Genomic DNA, 17912 nt, shown 5'->3' with positions numbered 1-17912 from the left:
CGGCAGTTAACTTCTTCTCCCCCCTCAGCTATGTGTGCAAATTGTTCCTAATAAATATTTAATCTCAGAGTAGATAAATAAACTAGCCTGGCAGAGCTCTGTCCAGATGCCGCCCAGAGAGAAACAGACGGAGGAGGATTGAAGAGTCCTGGTAGGGGGTCATAGTTCATCCAGAGGGCTGATGGAGAGGCTGGCAGAGGGCTGTAGCAGGCCACCTGGACTGCTACTAGGCAGGGTGGGGCTATCTGCGGGGGCAGGGCACTGCAATATACTGGCAGTGTGCCACTTGTGGGGTGGCTGTGCATGTATGTTCATATGGCTTGTACACGCATATTTGAGTGTTTTTTTAAAAGGAACAATCCTTTAGCTTCCTACCCTGTAAAATTGGCAATGACGCCACGCCAGCATCACTGCTTCCTCTGTGGTTAGCAAGCTGTATGCCACCTGTCAGACAGCGCTCATTTCGTCTGCTTCTTTCTTCCCTCTGCTCTCACTTACTTCCTCTTTACTTTCATCTCCCCCAATTCTCTTCTATCCCGGTTTTCGTCCTTGCCTCAAAGTGGTTTTCCCAGGCAGTGCAAAGCCTCCACTGCCTCACTGCTACTCCAAAATAAAAATAAATAGAGAGAGAGGGGAGGGGGGGAGGGGGACAAAGGCTCAGCCTCTCAGGCTAGGTTTCCTGTTTAAGAATGCTTCTATATGATATAAGTGGAAAGTTTGAACCCAGCATAAACTCACCCAATATAGCCAATGCAAAACCCTGGAGGCACTTAACACCACATCAGAGGGGCACAGCATCAAAACCCGATAAATAAAAACCATGAGGTAAGTCGGGCTGAGCTTGCTGACAGACTGGATGTACGACTGGGGAGGCAGACAGGCGGAATGGGTGAGAGACATGGAGAGAAGTGCATGCCTGCTACCTTGACGCCTCTGTCACAGACATGGGACGTCCCACAGATGCTGCTCTTTTGGGAACTTTAAACAGTGTGATGAGGAAAGGCAAAAAAGGAGAGAGACAGAAAGAGGAGTACAGTCCCCTGTATACCCCTCCCATGGTCTCCCATCTGGATACCATCTCTTTGGCCTGCTAATGTCTCCCCTGGGGGCCACGGCTCACCCTTAATTTGTTTCATTTGTGACCTCTGATCCCCAATGCCCTACCTCCTCAAACACAGATTGTGCAAACAATCTCTCTCTGTGCATTTCCATCTCTTTACTGCAAACCTCCCATGACTGAGTACTGAATGTTTGTTCCATGAATGTTTAAATGAAGTGAGACACCTCACCTCAAAGTTCAATTCTAAAAATGTGTGTCATGCACAAAGCCGGATCAAACAGAGCATGAGAAGCTCTGCGTAACGTGAGGAGGAGTTCATTTTAACTGTAAATCAACAAGGGTATCTCAATAAACCACCGACTTAAAATCTCTGTCACCACTCCATGGCCTTTACAATTCATCCTCCCATCATCAGTCTATATCTGCAATGTTTGTGGCCTATTTTAGATTCCCTGCTAAAGAATTAAACATATCCTTGTGCAAAACACGCATAAATGAGAGGGATTATATAACGCCCTGAGGTGTTGTGGTGGCTGTTACAGTGTGGTCGGTCGGAATATGGGGGCGTGGTGCAAAAGCTAAAATCCCAAGCGATAGTGTAATCAATGGCCCAAGGAAAGTAGCTGTCCTCTGTTTTGGAGGGAAACCCTTCTCCTCTAACAGTGAGACAGGGACAGAGAGGGGACAGCAGTAAGGGAGGGGCACTAGCCAAGGGTGCATAGTAACTGCTGTCAGAATTAGGCAATCAGACTGCCGCCATTCCAAACAGGACGTAACTTATCCAAGTGCTGGCATTTTACTGCTGCCTTTCAGTAGCAGGCCAAGAAGAAAAACTAAGAAAGAAATCAAACAGAAATATCCTATGAGATCATTCCTAAAAAGCATCAGACACCAAAGACGGCGCTCATGATGCCAGTAGCTATCCTTACATGAGGACATAGAGAGCGGGGGAGAGAGTGGGGGAGAGAGTGGGAACAGCGGTGCCACATGTGGTCAGAGAGGGGTTAGCTACGGGGCGAAAGTGCAGCATGGAGCTATGACAGTACTAGTAAAGAGATAGAAAATATTACTATATTTAATGAGATGAACAGCATCAACCTAGCCCTGCAAGGACCTCATCTATTAACTGAAGGACAAAGTAGCAGTATTAAATGTTAAGTCTGTAAAATGGCAAAAGAAAGTGAAAATGCCCATCACAATTTCCAAGAGCCCAAGGTGATGCCTTCAAATGATTTGTGTTGTCTAACCAGTCCAAAGATAATCATACATTAACATTAAACAAAAAACAGCAGAAAGCTGAATGTTTAGCAACTAGATGACACCATGCTCACCACGCCATAGCAGGTTTATGCATTCAGGCAAAGGTTATGTGCCTTTGTTTGTGTGTCTTTGTTGTGCGAGTCAGACTCACCCTTGACCAGCACTTCAGGCTCTTCCTCCAGGCCCATCTTACTCTTCTCGATGACCAGGCTCTTCATCTCTTCATTTACCTCTGAGACAGTGTGCCTGTGTAGAGGAGCAGAAGGAGAATGTAAATAACTGCTTCTCTCTCAACTCAAGTCTTCCCCTGACTACTCCCTCCCATTGGATAGCTAATTGGCCCAGAGACACACAGTTGCCCCCCCATGTGACACTGTGCCAACTAGAAGCCTCTCTGATACTCTTAGGTGGGGGTCACATAGGGGGGACTGGAAGAAGTGCCACGAATATCTGTCCTCCTGCGTTCTCCCAGTTTCCCTCCCTAGCAGCACGCAAGCACACAAACACACACTGATACATACCACGCCACTGTGGACAGCTCGTCTCTCTTTTATCACTTTGGCTGCCGCGCCGAGCGAGCCACTGAAAATAAACGTGACAGAGCGACGCCGGCCTGACTCCCAGCCAGCCAGCTCACGCCAGTCAGAGGAAGGCAGTAGGTTCAAGAGGTCACAGCCTTGGATAGTTAAAACTTAAAACATCATCAAAAACATCTGTAAATCTGCTGAGCCGCTGTTCTTATTTTCTCTTTAATGCCTTACGAACACATCTGCAGCTACCTCCACATACAATGATGCTTCAACAATTTGGTCCAGCAATGTTGTGGACAAATTCACACTATCTCAGGCCAAGGCCCATTTCCACTCTATTAGATTGTTTAGAGATTTAATCTCTCCTCGTTTACTCGTTTATTTTCTCTATTTCCTGGGTCTAACTAGCATGTGAAGTACAAGTGACAAACCCCTCCTCCCTTCTTGTTCTCTTCCTTCCGGGATCATTGCTCAGGAAATTAATCGAGCCGTCCCTCCCAGGGATATTCGGCCTCCTGTTACCTACTCCTTCGCCAGCTGATTTACATCCTTATTGATCTGATAATTTCTGAAGTTTCCTCCTCGCGGAAGGCAGCAATAATCAATGAGTCCAAATATAGCCTTATCTGCTTTGACCCAGCTTACATAACTGCAGAAGCCATTTCCTTTTTTTCTGTGTGCGCTGACCTGATGTTATCAATACCATGCTTTATCATGTTGACCTCTGTGATATTATTCTCTGATAGTGCTTATTATGCATAAATGCATACAATTTATGTATTTGCAGTTATAGAGCCTAACCGACTGGCATCTCTAAAGTCTCTAATTCAAGCAGACACAGTGAAACTATATGGTGGGCCAGCTTTTCTGTAAGTGAATGTAAACTGGTTCAGGGCATCACCAGAGAGCAGAAGTGAGAAGAAGAGAGTCAAGAGGATCCTGTCACATTATACTCAGTCAGGCTGTATAACTAAGCCGGCTCGCCTGCTACAGCAGCAGCCTTCATGGACTTCTGAAAGTCACTGCCTCCACAGACTCCACTTATGGGCAATAAAATAAACACAGAACGTCTCTTATTTGAGGTTGTTAATAACCCATGCTACGTAACGGAGACAGGCATGCAGACAGGCAGAGGTAGTCTATATGTAGCCCAAATGAGAGAGGATTTAGATCTATAGAAAAACTATGCCTTGACTGGAGAATATAGCCTGCTGTGTAAGTGTTTAGGATAATTGCTATTGCCTATGATAGGCTTACATCCAAAATGTCAAGAGCAATACAAAATAATCCTTACACTTAGTTTCTAAATCTCAATATCACAACTACTAATACTGAAACAACTGGTATAACCTGCTGCAGGATTTGAACCAGCAGTCTTATAGAAATTAAAGATGTGACTTTTAATTTTACAGTTTATTGAAGAGGTAATGTGGTACACACATGGTCGTACATCTTGGAGGAATATTATTTGAGTAAAAAATGAAACTTGGCTGTAATGTGTGCAGATTCTAAGAAGGGTGGGCATTTTGCCATTTACTGCCAGAACAGACAGAAATCCCTTTTTCTGCCCCAAACTGGTCTGCCCCCATCTTTAACCTGAAATACTTTATAAGTCAACTTCAGTGCTTCTTTTAGGCCATGAAGAGGAGGAGGGGTTAAAACTCAGGTTTTGACCTTTAGCAGCACAAACTATCCTGGCCTTTAGTTTAAATGCAGCCTTAGCAGAGTCAGTTTGATTACTGTGTCCAAAAACCCAGCTTAATGTTGATGTGGGGGCTTTGGATCTCCACAGCTGTCCAGCAGCCCTAAAACACCCCACCTCAACTCAACCCCCGCCAGCCCCCCATGCTACCGCCCCCACATTCCCAGAAGCCCCAGCAAAGGCCGTGACGGTGGGGCCTTTAGCGGGCAACTTCCTGTGGAGTGCAGGAAACAATTTGACATGGGGATTAGACAGCACGGAGAATGGAGCGAATGCACATCGACCAGCACCTCTCTCTCTCTCTCTTGTCCTCGAGGACTAAACATCAGCTACTGCAGAGGCGGAGCATCATTTGAATGTCACACTACTTAACTGTTAAAACTTGAAAAGTGTTGAAAATTTTAAAAAAGCAAGGCCCTCTGATATTGTGTGAAATATGGCTAATGATGAGATGAGCTGTTCAATAGTCATCTATCCATTACTAATTGTCACCACTACTAGTTCATGTGTGCCCTACTTTCTCAATTTTACACATACAATTTCACATCTCTTTTATACCTAAAAAAATATAGAGCTCAGATGTGAGACGGAGTGACTACAAGCAAGTATTTGAGAGAACATGGCAAAAGAAAGTGGAAGAAAAAAAGAAAACAATTGAAAGAGGACACATTAGGGTATCCAGCACAATCAATAAACACCAGGCCGACTGTCGTATACAGTAGCCTTTACTGGACTATTTTGTTCTACTCATCAATTTGGAAACATCCAAACTTCCATTTTTCTCTTTTGCAAAGCCCAATAGCTTGATATTGTCAAGCATGATTCATGTTGACACCATTCCATCCCATTAATAAATCGTTTCTTAATTTTACAAACTATTAAGTGATATTAATCTGCAAAAAGGAAATTTACTGGGTTTTACATGTGGTCACCAAATTCCATGTACTTGAAAGAGTGATAAGGTGTACCGCCCTAACAGGTGCGGCAAAACTAACAGCAGGAGAATTAGCATGATGTCAATCAATTACAGCCTGTACACGCCCACACAGTCCTGAGAAGAGCCACAATAGGGGGAAAGCACCTGTGTGGCTGTGAGGTTAGGTTGTAAGTTTTTTATCAGCAGATTTTTGACGGTACAAAGTGCTGCTTTGTTCCATTACAATCTAACGTTAGCAAACTGCTAACTATTAAGTAGCTGCATGCTAAAGCCAGATAGCTTTAATCTTGGCCACCATTGCGTGAATGCAGCATTGTTAAGCTACATATTGACCCAAATCAACATATGCATAACAACAACATATGGATGGTTCCTACTGCACATACTGAAATAAGGTCATTACAACTGATGAGCATATTGTCTGCAGTCCTTTCATGGTGACAACGATGGTGACACACTTAAATCCACCAAGTATGAGCAGGACAATGAGTTGATTCGTTTGTGAGCGTCTGTCTGGTGGTGGCTGCTGGAGCGATGAGTAATTGATTTCAGTCCAGGGTCTAATCAAAACGCCGAGATGCTAATTAAAGTCAGAAAAGTAGTGTCCTTGCTCTCGGGCTTGAATGACCGCAGTGGAAACAGTGGAGACATGTTCCAGCATACAGAGCGGGTCCTTGTGACAACAAGAACATGCACAGTTGGAAAAATGACCCTTGTGTGGATGTGTCACAGAATCACCTGGAGAATTATAAGTGATGGATGAAATGTCTGGATGGGTCCAAAAAGGCATTCAAACAAATGACCTCAAACCAGCTGCCTTTTTTCTGTGATGTTTAGGCTCACATAACTGTACACAAATGACAGCCATACATCAAGTTACAGTTTTACATCTGCAAAAGCACCAGAATAAACACTATTGGAGACGTCCTTCATTAAAATACAGTGGGTCATACTGTAGCAGAAAATTATCAGTTTCTCTTTGTGGGAAATCCATTCCTCTCTCAAGTCTCTATCCCCTCCCCCACATTGCTTGGGCTTGCTGCATGGGCCTCTGGCTGAAGCTGGGCTGGTGGGAAAATGGGAATGTGGTGATTAAGACTGGGCCTATATGACCTCCCAGCTAAAAATACACTGTTTACTCAAGACCACTGCCAAGAAACTCTGGACTAGGCAGAGGGGAGAGGAAAAAAGTCATGTTTTGAGAAAGGAGGAGGAAGGGGACAGGAAGTCTGAGTTTGCGACTGAAAAAGGGAGTGTTGATCAGCAAGACATTTTATGATTGGGAGTAAGTGATGTCTTAGTTTGAATGAAGTTAGCCTGATGGTGAGACTTTGTGATGTCAATTTAAACTTTCTATATTTGCTGATGTTGTGAACAGGGCTAGTTTGTGTTGGTTGAATGATTGACCCACTTCTAAGCCTTTCACGCAAACACCCACATGTTTCATGCATACACACATGCATTAATTCACACACATGAAACACATTCTGAAAAAAGTAGTCTCTTTCAGCCATTGCAGCCAACACCAAAAAATATCTGTCAAAAGCCTTCAAAGCAGAAGGGGGGCTAATGAGAAAGCAGACAGAACAAATGGTGAGAAAGAGTGATGGAGAAGTCCTCAAGTGTTCCCTTTCTTTTGGTATAGTTTGTACTCTGTTCTCTGTCCCAGCTATGAGAAGAAAATTGAGTCAGGAAAGTGAGGATAAAAAAATAGTGATGATGTAAGACAGATTTGAGTGTGGGCACAGCAGGAGGGAGCAGGCTGCTTGGCACTTTGTGCTGACTGAGAGACAGACAGGGGAGACCTGCGCTGTCCACCTGCAGAGATATGTCCATCACCCACACCCTCAGTAAGCCGCCTGCGACTGCGAGAGGTCAGTGCAAACGCACAACGAATTGTTAGCACTCCTGACATAGGCCAAACTAATATTATCATTTGAAAACTTCCCAGCCTCTCCAGATCAGCCTCTGCAGTTACACATTAGTCAACTAAAAGAGCTTTTCTGTCCTGAGTTCAAACATAATAATCCACTGTGTTGTGGTATGTTTGATATACAGAAAAATACTTCGCACATCTACAACGTGAGACAGGTGCGTAGGAGGTGGACAAGTAGGTCAAGAGTTGCAAAGAAAACCTCCCGCACACTGTCTTACTTCCAAAAAATATAAATTTTTAATAATAGTCAACGTTTTGGTACTGGACCATCTTCAGGCATATAACATTGAATTGTGGTCATTTTAAAGTTGCTGGGTTCACAAATCACAGAATGCATACCTGCAGAACCATGCCAGGTTACTTATCACAGTGATGTCCCGTCTCTTGAAACCGATGCAGTCCAATGTCAGTTATTTAAAAAAATCTATCTTGTAAAATAAATCTCAATAAATGGACATATTAAAAAAAAAACAAAAAAAAAAAAAAACATCTAAAACTTTCCACCTTGTTACTGAAAATGTACACTAGCTTGTTCTGTGTCACATTTTCTGAGTGATAGCAAGATGTTTTGAGCATACTTTGTGTGTAATTTTTACTGTATGAGAAAAACATAGTACTGATAATGACTAAAGTTGACTGTGCATGTGCCCTGCAGCTATTGGCTCAAAATACAACACACAGAAATTATAGTATTTTCCAAATTGAGAGTGACTATGAATGTGCATACAATGTTAGCATACTGTATACAAAATACATTGGTAATACTCCATTATAACCAGGTATTCTGGGAGAACACTTTACGCATTGTAAGACGACCATGGGTGTTCTGAAAGGCGCCCTAAATTTACTATTATGATTAACCCTGAAATGGCCTACACTCAGATGTGTGTACCAACCACTCTGTTTTAACAGAGGCCGGCCTATCTCCATTCTTAACCACATCAGGCCAGCAGCATAATGAATTATCTGAGCATTACCATATTGACCTAAGTCTAGTAGGACAAACATAAACCCCTCCAATTCATCACCATCACATCTGGGCCGTTATTTAAACTAATAGTTTAGATTAATGTCTCCTACTGGACAGTTCAATTCAATAGCTCAATACAAGTTAAAAAAGAAGTAAAAGCTGTCCTGCCTGTTACATTAGACTGAAGATAAAATGATATGGCACCATCTGCTACATCACAATGCCCTCACTTATCAGAGCCTGGTTTGGCTATCCCTCTATACATTTGAACATCTGGGCGTGTCCAGTCATTGGCCAGGTAATGACCAAGCAGTACACTCTCTAATCTCTGCACTCAGTGTGATGATTACAGCCAGGCTTTTATCACACTCCCTTCAAAACCAGTAGTTAATTATGCCATGTGGCCTGGGGCCACCTCCACTACAATCTAGAAGACACACACACACACACACACACACACACAGACACACACACACCTCTGAGCCACACCTCTTCTGGGAGTGCTGCTGAGGTAGGACTGAGTCACCTAGCCTCCCTCCTTACTTCGTGCCTTACTTCTTTCCTTCAAGCCTCAAGAAACAGCAGGTCCTGTATGACTGTAACAAAATGTTACAGCTTCAGCGCCGCTACCCACTTCCTGATGCAGCTCTCTTCTTGTTGAGAATTGTTGCAGACCCTCATCTATTCACATTTGTGGTGTATGATAGTCCGACAAGTCGAGCTTTGTGACTCATTGCCTATGAGTCGGCAGATGTACAGTAGAGATTGTGGATGAGGGAAGAGGGGTGGGGGGATGATAAGGGCATGATGCCAGAGACAGAGTGGAGCAGAGCCTGGCTACATCACTGTCTGAGATCACAGCCCTGCACTAATAGTCTGGATCCAGCCCTCCATGAATCACTCCTTTTCATTGGCACTAGCATTCACTTGTCAACCCCATGACCATTTGAATTTAATTATTTGTAAGACGCATAGTGGTTCCTTGTAATGGGCAGTTTTAGCATACCGCCTTCCAAAGTGATTGGATTTGTCGATCTGGAAGCTGGAGTTAACCTGTGATTGGTCACAATCACCTATAGATTGAATATTGCTATATTATTGGCCAATGCAACCTCAAACAAAAGCAAAGCCAATGTTTAAATGGCAAACATCAAAAAGGTCAAGAGGTTAATGAGCTGTCAGTGGGATTATCCATAAGCAATCAAAGTATCACTGCAGAGCATCAAAGATCATCTGTCAATATACATATGAGTCTGTACCGCTTGTATCTTGTGAGCATGTGCGCGAATTTGAGGTTGGGCACATGAGGAGAGCCCCATGAGAAAACAGATGAAGTGAAAATCAAGTGATTGGCCAGTACTTGCACATGTGCCTGCCAAAGATACAGAATTTCCCAGCAGTAAGAGCAAATATAAGAGTAAAATAAGGAACTATCACTTCCTAAAATTCAAGTTTAAAAAATCTGTTTCTATCTCTCCTTACCCATTTGTTCCATTGGCTGTGCGAGTTGGTTGAGAGACAGTCACTTCAGCTGGACTCTGTCAACAGAAGAGAGAGAATAGGGTAAATAGATGATAATGCAACACAAACAGTAGTCTGTCCTTAGAACTAGCCAACAGGTTGGAGTGATCCCTCAATAGTTTGCGTTCAGTGGCCACGTTACAGTAGAGCATGCAGCCATTCCTGGCAGTCTCAGCACATTGCTGCTCTGTTCCTGTAATGCTTGGCTTTCACTTGCAAGGGGTGAGCTGGTGGGGAGAAAGATGGCATGCAAAACAGGCTCATTTAATATAGGAGCGGGGAACAGAGGAATCATTTGTGTAATAGCTGCGTGCACCCCAACCAGCTAACCCCAAAAGGCTTTTATTCAGATCAGTCATTTCTCTGAGAAGGTTGTTAACCTAAAAATAACCCTAGTCTTTGAGATTGCACTTACAACAGGAACTGTTCATCTTTTCTATCCACATGTTTATAGTGTCACAAGTTGGCTGTTAGCTTGATAAAAACAAGTGGGAAAGACAAAGAGCCTCTGGACAGGGATTGCATAAAATCAGCTCTTGGTGTAGTAAAGTGATGGTGTACTAATGTTGATTATCTAATGAACACAGCCCAAAATCTTACCTTACACAAATTACTAGCTAAATGTTGAAGTTTTCTCGACTGTAATCCAGCTGCTCATATTAAGTCGCATTCCCCCTTTCTTGGATATCAGTTTTGTATGGAAACTGGGGTTAATGCTTCTACCGACTACAAATGGGGCTGCCACTGGCAGACACGTAAAATCAAATTTCATGGGTGGAACAATGAACTTTTCATTCCAGAACTTCCCTGTTAGGCAGGCGATGGGAGAGGATGTTTCCTTTCACGGCACTCAGGCCCCTGGATTCCCAGCTTGACCTTGGAAAACCCCATCAGACATCAGAGCTTGCCTGTATGCAATTTGGACTGATTCCCTGGTGTGCAGGGCAGCACTGTGTGTCCCCGTGGCCTGACTTGTTGTCTCTGTGAGCCACAGCCTTGAGCCAGCTCCTGTGGCTGCCCCGGCCCAACTCGGGGGTGTTGGCCTACCTGAAACTCTATCCAGGTCAGGTCTGGGCCCCTCACAGTTCACACACCACACTTTACTACTGGGCAAACCAGCCTAAGTATAGCCCTTGCCCTGCAAAAAAAGGGCGGCTCTAAAATAACAAAGAAAACATGAACTGTAAATGTATAGGCTAGTATGGAGACAGTGTTAAATTTATAAGGTAGATGGACTCTGGCAAATGAGGGAAATATGAGGGTTTGGATAATAAGATTTGATTAATGTTTAACTCTGTATGTACTGTAAATGTCAAAGCAGACAGGCAAGAATAACTGAACACTGTCAGAAAGTGACTGGTGAATGGAAGAGAGAGTGTATGGTATCTCCCTAACGCTGTCTGTTAAAGCATACATGATTTAACCAAGCCAACAGCCCCAGAGGAGAAAATTCAGACAGACAGCCATGACTGAAAACGACAAATCCATACTAATCACTTCAACGACTGCAAAGCTGTAATTCCATGATATAAACTAATCAGATTATCAATAAACTAATGGTTCAGGTCGATCAAGTTAGAATATTTTGAGTCATCCTCTACAAAACGTGACAATTTACAGAAAAATAGCTTTCCAATAGAGTTAATGGGCTGTGGGATGAGGAACAAGGATAGCGTGCGATGCAGAGCCCTGGCAAAAGCTCTCCCTTTGGACGGGCAGGGGATGAATCACTCCAGACGAAAGCAGAGCATTGAGGGAAAGAGGGAAAGATGCCGTTATGTGTTCGTTCCATGGCTGACTTCCGCTCTTGCTCAACCCAATCTCTCTCTTGCTCAACTCTCTCTCTCTCTCTCTCTCTCTCTCTCTCTCTCTCTCTCTCTCTCTCTCTCTCTCTCTCTCTCTCTCTCTCTCTCTCTCTCTCTCTCTCTCTCTCTCTCTCTCTCTCTCTCTCTCTCTCTCTCTCTCTCTCTCTCTCTCTCTCTCTCTCTCTCTCTCTCTCTCTCTCTCTCTCTCTCCTGGGAGGTTGAGTAACCAGGAGGAAATGCTTGGGCTCAGCCAGTGTCGGCCTGAAGACCAGATGTGTGGCCTGGAGGTGGTGAGGCAGAGACGCAACGGAAACCAAATAGAAACCAGCGTACCAGTAGTGACGGTTAATGGGACCCGCTCTCAGCAAGGCCGGACTGTGCCTATTTGTTCTAAGTAACAGGATGCACTGTGGTACTCCGGCCCATACTTACAACAGTGCAGGCCTAAACACCACTTGTGGTGGTGGTTTATTGGTAAACGTGACTTCACATTGCATAAAAACTGAATAAAGTTTCAGTGGAAACATGGAAAGAAGAGAGAATGACAGATGTCCTGTCCTAAAATTAGTGCCTTGCTGTCCCAACACTAGAGGCATTCAGCTCAGTGTAACTGTTTGGGCAGCTGTTGGAGAGCAGTTTCTTTGAATGAGGACTGTAAACATGCAGGGGAAGGGTTCTGACATGGCCCTGTGCTCTTAAGGGCAAACGTCATCACTGACTGATGATTCCAACCACAGTGAGAATAAGTCCTGGCAAAGAACAGAGTGTCATCTATGGCTTTGGTGCTGTGGATGCTACACATCATGGCATCCTCTAGAAGCGTGTTGGAAAACAACACAACAGATCATGGTGAAGGTTTTAGATGTGTTGAGCCAGGAAGACTCCCCAAGACCTGTGGGTTACTGTGGTCACCCCTGGCAGGAGCTGGACATAGGCCTACTAAATGGAGTATTTTAGTGTTACAAAGCCCAAAAGACACAGACAGACAGACAGACACACACACACACACACACACACACACACACACACACACACAGACAGACAGACAGACAGACAGACAGACAGACAGACAGACAGACAGACAGACAGACAGACAGACAGACAGACACACACACACAGGTCTGACCTGCTCTCTGAAATTGTGGCTTCTCAAGCTCTGGACAAAATTGAGCTCTCTGGGTAAACGATGGAACGTAGCCCTGAGGGGCTAGGACACATTGTAGACCATCTTCAACCCTCCACCACACGCCCTCCATTCACACCATAGAAAGCCAAACAGTATCAGTTAGATCTGTATATTTTGAGGGGAATGGCTGTGGGCTAGTAACAAACTGCATTGCTGAAGAGAGGGTCAGCTGATGATATTGGCTTAGAGTGTTTCAGCTGTGGTTTTAATTATTGGCCCAGTGTGAACTATTGACACAGTTACAATACCCAGCATGAACCAGTGACACAGATCAAGAGGAAACCGGATTTGTGGAAGTGCATTGATTACCTTTGAGCATCAGGAAATCAATAACTTTACAACACCTGGGTGGACTTATAGCAAAAAAGGCATGTTTAGTCCAAAAGAGCAGTTTGCTTTGGTTACTAGATAAAACACTGTCAATTACATCAGTCAATCAAGTTGTTCCTCCTATTACGTAATCTGATAAACTGAACAGACCCCAATTATAGATTAATAAAACGTTATTACAGGGAGACTATTATTTTTATGACTTTTTAAGTCAATTTATATGAATATGTATTAGCAAGAAATGAATAAAACCAAGACTAATCAGTGATGTAACACCACTGTAGGGGAAAGAAACGCTCTAAAGACAGAGAAGCATTATGAGCTTTACATGAGTCAGTTTTGCACTGCCATGTAAACCAAAAATTATGGCAAAGGGAAACTTTTGTTTTAGGAGTTATTCTCCTGTAAAAATTACACCAGTTTCTTCAAATTTGAACTGGCCTCAGGAATAACCATTAAAATGCAGCAGTATCCTATGCGACTTATCTTCTAGTGAGACGAAAGGTAGGCCAGAATGCAATCCCTCAATCAAGGTCATCATCATATAGAGCCACGTTCTTCTCAAACAACACATCAACAATTCAATAAACCAGCGTTGCATCCAAGCCACCCAGAGGACACAATTCTGCAGATGGAGCATAGGTTACATTTTAATGTGGGATCCGGGAAAGTTACAGGAAAAGGAGACCTCTGTGTCTCACTTTAAAAGGCCATCAGGCATCTCCATTGGGACATGTTAATGATCTCGTATTGATCGTGAATATGGAGTACAGTTGGGTCTCTTAGACAGCCAATGCCCAGGCAGATGGTGCATTATGACCAAGACTGGGATGTTTGCCAGGGAGAAGAGTACTACACACCAACACCTCTCTTGATACCCTTGAGCAACAGATGTTGCTCTTATCTGCCGGTTGCTGGTACTGTTGGACTTCTGTTCAGGCACTGTGTAACACTTATCTGTTACCAATGTTTTCATGCAAATCACTGGGGTGTTGCACTGGTTGGTTGCAAACAGACAAAAGAGCCAGTAAATAGATAAGCAGGATATGCAAGTAGGCGGCTCCAGGTGGTATTACTTTCATCTCCAAGACCATGCACGCTGTTAGTGTAAGCCATGTCTCAGCAGCACAGAATACCTAGGCCTATGATACCATATAACACATAATGCAAATTAAGCTTGCAAAGGCAAAACAATGTATGTATGAGAATGTATGACAACATACTGCTTAAAAATAATGAGTCTGGTGTGAGGAAAAGCGCACAGTTCCAATAAATATTTAAGGGTGGATGTTTATAAGAGACTGTACATAAAGAGCTGTGCGTTGGGTCATACAGATAGAGCCTACCTCAATTCAAACAATGCCCCCTCACAAGTGGGTGGACAATGCTGAACTCTCTGTGCCTGATCAGATGACTAACATTACAGAGAAGACAAGGCAGCAGTCTTATTTGCAATTGAGCAGAAGAAGGCCAAACACACAGGATCACTTCAACACACTGGGTTTACAGCGTGTGAGCGTGTGCGTGTGTGTGAGATTGCTCAATGTTGCCCAAGCCTCTTAAGACCATGCAAACCTAAACGTCAAACTGGCCAGCAGCTGCCCATTCTCTATCCTGCATCTATGATATCAGGCTTGCATTTAACAAATTGTTAATTCCCACAGACAATAAAAGAATTCCCACAGACAAAGTTAACAGCCAACATATGAACACTGTAGCTTGCAACTTTAACATATATGCGCAATCTTATGAGCACAGGTTGCATTTCCTATTATACCTTTAGGTTCCAATCCATATGTAGTTTTCAAAAGTAATAATTTTCATGTCAAAAACTGTAACCATATCTGTTTGCACAAAACTGAAATGATGCTCGTGAAGCTGAGCCTGTTTTATGAAATGTTGTTCAAGGTATACTGTGCAAGGTATACTGTGCAAGGTATACTGTGCAAGAAGTTTTTACAGCCACTACTTGAACTTTTAAATGTAGCCTATATAGGCCTATTCAATAAAAGTATTCTATGAACTGTGTATGTGTTATGTGTATATGCACAGGAGTTGTAGTCTAGTGCAGGTGGAGAGTTTTTACCCGTCCATTGGGAGTCAAGTCCTCCTTGTTGCGCAATTCAAAAGACGCTTCCTCCTCTTTCTCCCCATAGTCCCGTCCGAGCAAACTAAAGCCCTGCCTGCAGCACAGAAACCAGCAAACTCCTTGCAAAGGCATTCAAATGAGGTTATTGTGTCGTCTTCTGCTATCCAGGTCGGTGAATTCAACATTCACGGTACTGTCTCGGCCGCAAGTAACTCCAAGAGCTGCGTGAGAGCATACAGGACACCCTCTCCATAGATATCCAGCGAGGAGGATGAAGGGTAGCATAAGCTTACTCTCTCCTTTCTGTCAAAGAAAATGTCTATAGGCTAACTGTACATGACAGCAGTCATACTCCAGCAAAACCAACAGAGAACTGGGTTAAAGGAAAATCCTTCCTTCTACTCCCTCGCCCAGGACACCTTGCTGTCCCCGTTTGAACAACTTGAAACGATCAAAGTAGCCTACAACAAAATCAAATTTAGTTCCCAAAACTGGCACTGTAGGTTAAAAATCAAGTTGAATGCGCTTGACAAGAGCGACACTGTTTTTGTCAGCGTTTTAAAAGCACATTTGGTGAGTAATGTAGAACTCGCACCTCTGTAAAGGACCGACTGTCTGACTGACTTCTGCGTTTGAACAAAAGCGTGCTGCAGCTGGGACAGGATAATGTGGGGTGCGGTCACGCCCACCGATCTCACGGATAAATTGTGATTGGCTGAACACAGACACTCCTCGGAATGACACGCCTGCAACTCACGCCCCTCCATACTGGCAAAGCGTCACATGTAGCAAAGTTCTAAACCGTCTCTGATGATAGTTATTAAATCATCCAGAACACCATGATGTCCCGGCAATACTCGTTTAACTGTCTATAGTGCTCATTAGTAAGGGTATTTTTTTTTAAATCACTGCTGTAGTAGACCTATACATACTGGAATTACTCAACAATGAGTGTAAACAGACTTAAATTATGCTTGGTCTTTTAAATCTTCTGCCTTGTCCTCTGAGTGTTAGGCTATTATGCTATAACAATTTTAAATTTGACCTACAGTTACAGATAGGAAAATTGGACATCTGAATAGCCTACAGTTAATTCAGAAATCTTATAAAATTATAGACTCTAAAAAACGCAAAATCTGTTTACTTCACTGCACTTTATGGTGGAGTAAGTATTCAGATAACACTACACCTCTTTACCAGTTAAAGTCCTGCATTCAAAATTCAATTTCAGTATTATTAAATATGAAGTATTATCAAAAGTAAGGTGTACTTAGTACTGCATTAAAAGTTAAGCAGTAGCTGGTTACTTTACTTGTTGGGTGGTTTATTATGTAAAAATGAATCATATTTTTAAATATTCACATCATATTTGTATGGGTCCTCACTGTCAGTGTAGACTGTAGACTTTTAAAGTGTTACAGCTTACTATACTATGCTTACTACCTTGAAAGCAATCTTCATTAGTAGTGAGTGAACATTACACAGTATTTGGATACAGCTTTTCTATTCAGCTCTTTATTTATTTATTCATTTATTTTGCATATCTTATTCTTTCTTGTACTTTACTCTCTTTCTCTTGCTTTTCTTGCACACACACACACACACACACACACACACACACACACACACACACACACACACACCGCCCCCATTTTCCTCTTCCACTTTACTGAACAGTCTACAAAGATACAGCAGTAGGAGGTAGGAGGACTGGTGCTAAATCCAGACACGTGATATATCAAGCCCCCTCAGCGCTCATGCTTATTTCTCCCTTAATATCCTTTCATTTCCCCTTCTTTGCACTGTGCAAACTCCCCCCACACATCTCAGTCAGCTGGCTTTAACTCGTTCCTCACCAAGATGAGCTCTTAGCTGCTGGTCTTCCTGCTTTAGCTTAATGGCTTGATGGATACGCTTCTTTGACTCAGTTATCCCCACAACAAACACACACACACACACACACACACACACACACACACACACACACACACACACACACACACACACACACACACACACACAAGCAAGAACACTGCCCCTTCTTCAGATACTTTAACCCTTATCCCTACTGGTTCCCTGAGGGCTTTGTAAATCAATAAAAAGGCTCATGGATGCACCTTTTCAGCTGGGGTGTACTCAGCATTATGGGCAGTAATCCTGACCACCCCTCACCCCATCTGAGACACAGTCCAGACACTTTCATGTGACACACACAAACATACTGCCCCACATTTCAACCTCCAATGGTTACAGGAAAGGGGAGAAGGTAACTGAATAGAATTTCAATTTCCTTTCCTTTTGACATGTATAAATTACAAAAAAGCAAGCACATATTTGTATGCAAGACAGGATATTTTCTTAACTCTTTTCTTGAAAGTACAGCAGCCCTGCCCCCTCTACTCTTCCACTGTCTGTATCCACTCTGAAGTATCTTTCTCTAGGCCAGATCCTCCCTGTCCTCCCCCATATCCCAAAACAATACGCTGGGGCCCCCTGCTCCCACAGACCTGGAGGAACATATGTTTTATTTTTAGAGCTCACTCCCTCAGTCCATGCTAGTAAAGGGAAAAAAGAGAAAAGCCTTCC

At 43.3% G+C, this 17912-nt stretch overlaps 1 protein-coding gene across 2 annotated transcripts in view; it reads right to left on the bottom strand.

Annotated features, from left to right (window-relative positions):
- The window catches only part of plekhh3 (pleckstrin homology, MyTH4 and FERM domain containing H3), a 29136-nt gene extending 13162 nt beyond the window's left edge, over nucleotides 1–15974 (bottom strand). For both annotated transcript variants that reach the window (XM_031312919.2, XM_031312921.2), the window contains exons 1-3: nucleotides 15324–15974; nucleotides 9878–9933; nucleotides 2472–2566 (exon numbers count right to left, since the gene is read on the bottom strand). In XM_031312919.2, the coding sequence (XP_031168779.1) occupies nucleotides 2472–2566; nucleotides 9878–9933; nucleotides 15324–15458 (286 nt within the window). In that variant the 5' untranslated portion in view covers nucleotides 15459–15974. The remainder of the gene's footprint in view (nucleotides 1–2471; nucleotides 2567–9877; nucleotides 9934–15323) is intronic.
- Nucleotides 15975–17912: the final 1938 nt, after the last annotated feature.

The sequence above is a fragment of the Sander lucioperca genome, chromosome 21 (assembly GCF_008315115.2).
Source record: "Sander lucioperca isolate FBNREF2018 chromosome 21, SLUC_FBN_1.2, whole genome shotgun sequence".
NCBI lineage: Eukaryota > Metazoa > Chordata > Actinopteri > Perciformes > Percidae > Sander > Sander lucioperca.
This window is presented reverse-complemented; position numbering and strand designations above follow the sequence as displayed.